The 9,078-nt window shown below is 43.8% G+C and overlaps 1 protein-coding gene across 1 annotated transcript; it reads right to left on the bottom strand.

Annotated features, from left to right (window-relative positions):
• Window positions 1-1,147: 1,147 nt before the first annotated feature.
• Window positions 1,148-2,494, bottom strand: LOC113330910. Its single transcript, XM_026577703.1, has 2 exons — window positions 2,152-2,494; window positions 1,148-2,028 (listed from the first exon to the last, which is right to left on the bottom strand). Exons 1-2 carry the CDS (start codon window positions 2,492-2,494, stop codon window positions 1,148-1,150), a joined length of 1,224 nt encoding a protein of 407 aa, XP_026433488.1.
• Window positions 2,495-9,078: the final 6,584 nt, after the last annotated feature.

Genomic DNA, 9,078 nt, shown 5'->3' with positions numbered 1-9,078 from the left:
TCCAGAAGTGACGCCGAAGGTACACTTCTCTGGATTTACTTTCATGTTATGCTTCTTCATTGCTTCGAAGATATCCCTTAGATCTTGATGGTGATCTTTGCATATCTTTCTTTTGACGAGCATGTCATCGATGTAGACTTCAAAAGTATTCCCAATCCATGGTTTAAAGATGGCATCAACCATTCTTTGGCATGTTTCCCCCGCGTTTTGAAGTCCAAAGGGCATCCTTACATAGCAGTAGAGGTCGTGTGTTGTTGATCTTATTCTGCTAGGAATGATTTGTTGTATCCGGAATATCTATCCATGAACGATAGTTCCTCTTATCCTTCTACCGCTTCAACCAATTTGTCGATGCTGGTAGCGGGTATATATCCTTAGTACACACTTTGTTGAGATTGGTGAAGTCGATGCATATTCTAATCCCTCCGTTATTTTTTGGCACGATGACCATGTTCGAGATCCATGTTGGATACTTGACTTTCTTGATGAACCCTGCTTCCAGCAGCTTGCGCAGCTCTATTTCGACGACTTTGTGATAGTCAGTGGCTACCTTCCGTACTTTTTTCCTCACGGGGGGAGTGTCGGGCTTTATAAGAAGCTCGTGCTGGATTATCTGTGGATCGATTCCTGGCATGTCAGATAGTTTCCATGAGAAGATGTCTGCGTACTCCTTGAGTAGCTTAATTAACGATGCCTCCCTTTCTTTGTCCATCAAAGTTACTATCTTGATCATCCTTTGGTTTTCTTAGGTCCCTATGTTAACTTCTTTTACAGGTTCCAAGGAGGTGAACGTGGGCTTTGGCTCCCCAATGAGGGGAACATTCTTTAATTGCTATTTTGTAGGATCCTCAGCTTCTGTATTTGAAGTATTTGCCTCCATATTTCCAACGACATTTTCCTTCGAAAAGCTCTTCCCAGGGATTTCCTCTATATAAGTGTCGATAGCTTTTTCCTTCGCGGCTTCTTTGTTTCGAGATCTTCGGGATCTTTGGTGCTCGTCTTGCTCATTGTTGAGCTGGTTCTATAAAGCTTGGCATTCTCGTGCAGTGACTTGATCTCCTTTTATTTACATTACCCCTTGGGGAGTAGGAAACATGAGGTATTGGTGATAAGTAGCTGCCAATCCCTTGAGCTTGTGCACCCATATTCAGCCAATTATGGCGTTGTAGGGTGATGGTGCATCTACCACACTAAATCGTGTATCGACTTTCATTGTCCCTGCGTCCACTTGCAAGACAATGTCTCCAAGTGGCTTCGTGGATGCCACGTTGAACCCGTAGATAGTATGATACGAAGATAACAGTTGTTCGTCGTTGAGTTCCATTCGTTTGAATGTATTATAGAACAGAACATTGACCGAGCTCCCTCCATCGATGAGGATTTTCTTGATATTGCACCCGACTACTGGTAATGCGAGGACTAAAGGATCGTTGAGATCCTCCATATCTTCTTCGACATCCTCATCATCAAAAACCATGGGCGTGTCTATCCAATGTTCGTGTTCGTCTACTTCTTCCCCATCGATCTTGTACAACTCACAGTAGTCTTCGAATTGCTTTCTAAGTATTTTCCCTATTTGGGCAGTTAGAGATGGTCCCGTGTTCTCAGAACATGAGATGGTGTTAAGTGTGCGGTTTCCTTCGGGTAGTTGAACTTGCTTGATTCGTTTTGCCCTTCCTTCGGCATCAGCCTTCTGCACATACTTCTTAAGATCCCCCGCGTCAATTAGCTTTTGAATCATTATTTTGAGATTTTTGCATTTCTCTGTTTGGTGGCCATTGAAGCAGTGATATTCAGAGTATTCTCTAGACTTTTCTGATCTTGGGGGCTTCTTTCCCTTGGACCATGGCCAATCAAGGTTTTCCCGACCCTTGATCTCCTTCAAGATGCGCGAATAGCTGGCATTTAGCTTCGTGTAGACTTGGTCTTCGAACTTTCGATCATCCTTTCTGCGGTCATCTCTTCGTTCCCTTCTGTATTTGTTGGGTCGTTCATCTAAGTTGCCTCTTTTGGAACCGCTTTCCTGCTCTACGGAGTTTTTCCGTGGAGGTCGTTAAGACTGAGCTCTAGGGTTCTCTCGTTGAATTTCCTCTAGTCTTGCATGCTTTTCTATGATTATTCGAAGATCTCCTTACGTGGCAGGGATGGTACCCTGGATATCAACAAACAAGGGGCTCATCCTGTCCAGCCCCCACTTGTAGCAGTTGATAGTTACTACTGGATCCACATTCCCTATGGCTTGACATATCCTGTGCCACCTATCAGTGTATTCCCTGATGGTCTCCTTGTATTTGATTTCAAGTGAGAAGAGTTTGTACATTCCCGTGTTGACGACCTTGTTGTGCATGTAAGTGGCCAGGAACTTCTCAGTAAGCTGATCATATGAATCGATAAAATCTGGTGTTAGGTTGACGAACCAAGACAACGCGGATCCTTTCAGACTTGAAGGGAAGTATCTGCAAAGTATGGCATCTTCGTAATCCCACCTGGCCATCATTCGATTATAATACCGCAGGTGGGCTGCGGGATCGCTGGATCCATCGTAACACTCGAAGGATGGGACCGAAAATTTCTAGGGAATGAGAGATTTGACTAATCTTTGCGTCAAGGGAGTAGTATTTGCTTCCTTCATAACTTGATCCAATCTCCCGCTCCCTTGTTTAGCCTTTAGCTGCTTGATTTTCGTCATCATTTCTGCACGAAGATTATCCATTGCACGCCGATGTTCTTCGTGAATAGCAGGTCCCCGGGCCTAGTAGTGTCATTATCAAAGTAGTCTGAGCTATCTAGGTTATAATCTGGATCGGATCTTCGACTTTCCCTGGCCTCTCTTCGGTTTAAAGGTGTTGGCTTGTCAGCAACTACCATTCTTCGGTCTGGATTTGGTATTGGCTTCGTCGTGCTGATCTTCCACCTCTACGCTAAAGGCGATTCTTTCTCTGAGTTGTTGGTTTTCCTGATCTAGCAGAGCTACAACATCGGCGTACGTCTTTTGGTTCTTTCTCAAATTCTTCCAGTTCGGCCATCATCTTAGCGGAGTGGTTCGATCCTTGATTGTCGTCCCTGCTTGCACCTGACCTCCGACTGCTACCGTATGGCCTTCATCAATAATTTGTATCAAGGGTTCCGGTGGGTTTTGGAACTCCGCCTGTTGCTGCGCGGGCTGCCTTTGCATTAGAAGTGGTTGATTAACTTGAAGTGGCAGATTCTGCTCATTGGTGAGCGGCATTCTGTAGATAGGTTGATGTATTACAGACTCTGCCACACCTTCGGGCTGTTCATGCGGTCGGGCGTCAGTTGCTGCTTTTGAAAGCCCAATCCCAGGAGTTACAGTCTTTGTGGCCCCGGCTTTAGCAGCAGCGGCCTATAGTGCATCCGCTGCAATAGCGCTGATAGCTAAAGGCATCGTGCTCTCAGCTCCGTTTTTATTCTTATCAGTTTCCTTGAGCTTTTCACCTTTCTGCTTGCTCCTTGTCATAACTGGCGTGGTCCTGGGTGCTTCTTTTGATGAAGCCTTTGTTTTTTTCCTGCATCCTTGTTTTTTTCCATCTCTGATATCGTCTGCAAAAGAAACATCGAGTTGACAAAAATAGGAGGGGTTCGTGGAGGATCTTTTAGCAGAGTTTTGAAATCCAGACACTAAAGGCAAAAAGAGATTATCCGGCTATTCTTTCCTTTCTTCAAAGGTATCGGATCTCTTGAATATTCAGGCATGTTTTATAAGTTGACACTAATAAGACTATTTTCCAAAGGATGAAGTAAATCCATCTGTGGGTTTTAACTTTCAAATCCAACAATTCGAGCATTATTCCGAAAACTTAGACCTATTGGAAGTACATGGTCGCTCCGTTAAATTTTCATTTTAAAGGATAAAAACTTAAAAATCTGCGGCTATGGAGCAGATCCACTGGAAAAATACATAGAACTATAAGTAAATCTTTATTTTCGAAGATAAAAGCTTGAACACACGAATTATAGTGCAAGTCTATCGAAAAGGACGTAGATCTGTTCGTAAACTTTGAAAAAGACACAGATCCGTTTGTAAACTTTGCAAAAGACACAAATCTGTTCGTAAATTTTGAAAAAGACATAGATCTGTTTGTAAACTTCGAAAAAGACCCAAATCTGTTTGTAAACTTCGAAAAAGACATAGATCTGTTTGCGCCTTGTTTTATCGGGAAAGAAAGATAATGGATGTTGAAATAGAAAAGCGTTCTAAGCATCGTTATTTTCAGAGAGCGGTGCTAAGAACAAAACACACGTATAAATATCACAGGATAAGATAAATCTTTTACCGGGACAAAGTCCTTGTTTCTAGCGTCAGATTGTGAACACAAGAATCACGATGGCATCCATATGTTCACAAACAATGCTCGTATGCAATTAACAGTATAAAATATGTTTGATAAATACAAGGGATGGTGATTGTATTGATTCATCGACTCAAAGCCTTCGGGCTCATCCTTATCTTATCGTTACTACCATTGATGAGATTCATATAACAAGATACACCAAGATCGAAGCCTGCAAGAAGAGTACATAATGTAAAGTGCGGGATGTAAAGAACGGAATGTAATGAGACGATGATTTATGTGGTTCGGCACTAAGGCCTACGTCCACGGGATTGGTGTTTCACTATGTATTGACTGATTACAAGAGTAGCCGAATGACTTTAAGATATACATTGAGTCTGCGACATAAGGACTTTACTTACCCTTCCTAGTTTTCTCTCTCCTATTCTCCTCTAGTTGTTCTAAATTAGTTGTCCTCCCCTCTCATAGTGAAGGGGGTATTTATAGGGTTATCTTGTGGGATCCACCTCTGAAGATCGTTGAAACCTTATCGTCTTGTGTTTTGTGCCAATCTTGCAGATGTCTTCGTCTTCTTCGATGCCCCAAGCGTTCCATGCTTGATCCCGAAGAGTTATCGTTGCCTCTTCCACAGGTTGTTCGACACGTACCCTATCTTAGGATGTTTAATGCGGGTGGTTGGGTCGCCTGCATGCGGCAGACAGTTGTCTACTGTCTCTGTCCTGTCCATGTCAGTTGGACTAACCCTAGTAGCTGATCTTGGATCTTTCTTGGGATGGGATAAAGTGACTTCTTGGATCTGCCTTAGTGCTTTGCGGTAGTCCTTATCTTCAGTACTCCATGGTTCTTGGTTGTCGGATGTGCCAGATGATGGACTTGTGTTGAGGGGGCATGTTTCTGGGTTATTCTTGCATGGCATCATATCTTGATGTCTTCGGATACATATCTTCCACGTGTTTCTTTGCATACACGTGGCGAGAGATGAAACGTGTACTTACACTCTCTTTCAATCGAAAGAGTGACTGGAAGCCCTCCCTATACAGCTAACAAATCTCCGTTTGAAATAATTATGAAAAAAAGGGGAACTGTCACCTGTCCGACAAAAATGGGAATTAATACGGCGTACTTCCAGCCATTTGGGAGAACATTTAGGTCATAAATTTGTTTGACAGAAAACGGAGCATGGGACTTGTTACCGTAAAACTAAGCTCATTTTAAGAATTTACGTCCCCTAATCTGACACAGTGGGTCCTACTTCCAAACCCTAACTTTCTATATCAGCTAATCACGTCTGTTTTACTTCGTAATCATGTACAACATACGTATATATCGGTTACAAAGGAGCATATCTTATCAAAATATGTTTTCACGAACGGCATATTTTTTGCCGTAAAGCGTGTCCATTTCTTGATTCTCCTCTATCCCATGGTGAGATTTTCACTCGATCACTTAGTGTCTCATTCGTTTTGGAGTGTTTTACACTCTTTCCCATAGTCCTTGTTCGAGAGAACATTTTTTTTCCATTGTACTATGTACCTCATTTTTTTTCCATTGTACTATGTACTATGTCCTAAATTTCCTTAATTACTATTAATGTCATTCCTCTCTAATATAACCTTCTCTTTTCCCATTAATTCCCTTCTTATCCTCTCTTCCTTGTGAACACTTCTTAGTGGACTTGGTCTGTGGCTCCCAAGTCTCCATGTTTCATGTTGGGCTTGGCTCCCCTTCAGGGGCTCTCTACCCATACTAAGGGGTAATAATTTTCATGTATCAATATTAGTCCCCTGACTATTAGATTAATTTACAAATGTCCCATAGTCAAACGATCCTTGGTGCGTATCACTATGTCTTTTAAGTAACAGTTGGTCTCCCGCGACGTGGGAGAGACTTTACAACTTCCTTCGATTTTTCCTGCTCATTGTAACCGTCACGTCCAAGTCTTGAGATCTCCTATGTATAGACTTGCTGGATCATTCCTTTATCTTATTTTATTCTGTCATTTCTTTTTTCACTTCATCTTTTAACTTACCCTTATACGCGCCATGTCCAGCGATTCTTCCAGTAGTAGTTCATCCGAGGAGGAAGAGGCGTAGTCAGAGTAGGTAATGAGCACTGCATCCGAGGAAATTGAGTACGCGACTCAAGAAAAATTATACGTACCGTTGTCGGCAGACAGAGTATGGTACACAATCAGCGAGATCACGAGCACCCCCGTTCTGAAGCGTGCATTGAAACTGAGAGGTCTATGTGATGGTCAAGGCGTTTTCCCATGGATGACATCCCGGTTCCACGCCTTCTAAATCCCTCTGTATCACCTTATCCCTCGGCTCCTGGATGGCTCATGTATCCTAAGGTAAAAACCTTGGACACTTTTTTGTTTAACAAGTTTCCGCGTACGGTTATTCACCGTGGCGATTATGATCTCCCTGTTATTGAGATTCGTTCCTCATCCGCGATTCCTGCTATATGGCCACACTGGACGTCTTACTTCAGTTCCAACCCGGATAATGCAGCTATCCTTCTCTTGGTGGGCAGTGACAAAGCTATAAATTTGTCTCTTAATCGATAGGGGTTAGATGTAGGCGCGACATGACGCGGCTTTTTTGTCGTTGGGTGTCCTCTGTCCACACCTTGTTCTTTGCGTGGGGAGAAGCCACCGTTTTTCTAGAGGATGTGGTCGCCCTCACGGGAGGGCCCATCCACGACAACCATTCATATGAGGAGGTTGTCGTCTCCGCGGCTCTAAATGATGAAGACAAAAAGTTACGGGCTTATCTGTTATATGTAAAGACGACTCTCGCAATGAGCAGGTGAGAAAACATCAGTTGCCAGTTCGGCGGGGGAGTAAAGGAAAAGCTGCAAGTGCATGCAAGGAGGAGAGGTTATCGTCTGCTGCCAAAGGCAAAGCTAGTGTGGTCAAGGATAAGAAATCTTCTTCATCGCGCCCCATAAGGTATCCCCTGCTTGCCAGTTATACTCGCGCTTATGAAGCAATCACGGTTCACTTATTCCTTCGGAGCGGACAAGTCCTGAGATGGTTATCAAACGCAATCGGCGTGCCTCCTCCCCTCTTTGGATCAAGTATTGGGCTCCGCAGATGGTTGATAAAAAGGTTATGCTTCCCCTTAGAAAAGAAAAGAATCCCCGCGCTGAGTTGTCGGCTTATATTTTGTTCTGGCTTTGTCATGATGTTATCTAGTATATCCCTCAGGATACCATCAAGAGTGAACTTGTTTTGATGTCCGTGTTGTTGTCTCGGGGTGTTTCTTTTCCTCTCGCTCCGATGTTCGTGGGTAGTTTATACCGTCATTTGGATCTGTCCTGCCATGACGTCCGCATAGTTAATGCGTTTCATAAGTTCAAGAATTATAATCGCGCCTCTTTCATGCAAGCGTGGTCTTGGGAATACCTCCCCGAATATGTTTCTGATCCTCATGTCTTAGCAGTTTATTGGGAGGAGGATGTTGAACAGGACGACGATACTGTTAATAAGGTCACTGTCACTTATAGTTATCCGCGGATGGCTCTCTGGAATGTTAAAGGGAAGTTTCCTAAGGGAGATATAGCTAAATTTATGGATGTATCCAAGGAATTCAAGCCCTTCCCTTATCATGATGGTCGCTCAGGTCTGGGAATTATGATTTCACTTCGCTACTAGGGGCACGAGATTAGATTTGACGTAATCCCTATCAGATTCTGACTTTGATTCAGTGATGGCGGTGTTGCCCGGTTACCTTCTTGGATTTTATGATGTAAGTTCATTGATATGTCCTATAATCCTTACCGTGTGGTTCGATCAGGGGGCTCCTGCTAGTTTCCCACCTTGGAGTGGCTCCGAGATTACCGACATTATTTCCAGTTTTGATCGTTTTGTATCCAAAGGACCGACATGCCTAAGCGACCGAGGAATTGACTTTTCTTTCCAGCAGCCTATTTCCGAGCGCCCTTTGGCGTTTACCGAGTTGTCTCATGGATATCAGCTTCTCATTCGTCGCCGAGCCTTAAACTTTCTTTTGTGTGACTCAGCTTCTCCTCCTGATTTGTGTTCTGCGGATATCCGCATTTTACATGCATCTGGTCGGATTAAGTTTGATGATGGGATAGCCGAGAAAAATGGTCTTACCTCGGGTACCAAGGGTCGCCCTCTGGATCTACTGGTGACTTCCTAGGACCCTCCTGAAGGTCAAGATCCGATAAGCAAGAAGAAAGGGACAAAGCCTTCTTCCCATCGGAAGCCTCCTAGATTCCATATCCCTAAGCCTGTTGCTAGTTCACCAGCGCTCTAGGTAATTCTTTTGTTTATGTATTCTTCATTCTTGTTATCGTTTTCATTTTTTTTCTTTTTTTTTGTGTGCGCGGGGTGAGGGGGGAAGCTCCTTTGTCCAATCCCGTGGGATGGGAGGCGCCTTCTTATTTGATGGAGGAGTACCTCAAAATTCCTATGAGTGATTGGTCTGCGAAGAATCTTGCGAAACCGCTAAGTTGGCTATTCCACGCCCATGATCTTCTGCCAACGTCTCTGCATCCCCTACATGATCGGTCGAGTAGCCCGTCATGGTCTCAACGAGGTACTGGTGGTACTCCGACCCCTTCATTCGTGGATCTTGCACAAAATCTTGGCGATAAGTTGTCTAAAGGGGCTGCTCATGGGTGTCTCCACGCCATCACATATCATATGTTAATTTTTTGCAGGCAGAGACCCTATACATTAAGGTACAAGCTTTGGAGTCCCCTAGTGACGTGCTACATTCGTTGAGTCCTTCTG

The sequence above is a fragment of the Papaver somniferum genome, unplaced genomic scaffold, assembly GCF_003573695.1.
Source record: "Papaver somniferum cultivar HN1 unplaced genomic scaffold, ASM357369v1 unplaced-scaffold_12, whole genome shotgun sequence".
NCBI lineage: Eukaryota > Viridiplantae > Streptophyta > Magnoliopsida > Ranunculales > Papaveraceae > Papaver > Papaver somniferum.
The sequence above is the reverse complement of the archived record's forward strand: the minus strand, read 5'-3'. Positions and strand labels throughout refer to the sequence as shown.

Excerpts from the sequence above, each read along its gene's own strand:
- LOC113330910 (XM_026577703.1), bottom strand. The coding sequence starts at position 2,494 with ATGGCCAGGTGGGATTACGAAGATGCCATACTTTGCAGATACTTCCCT. Across the intron at positions 2,029-2,151 it reads CTTGTTTGTTGATATCCAGG|AGCAGGAAAGCGGTTCCAAA; the intron begins GTACCATCCCTG and ends AAAACTCCGTAG.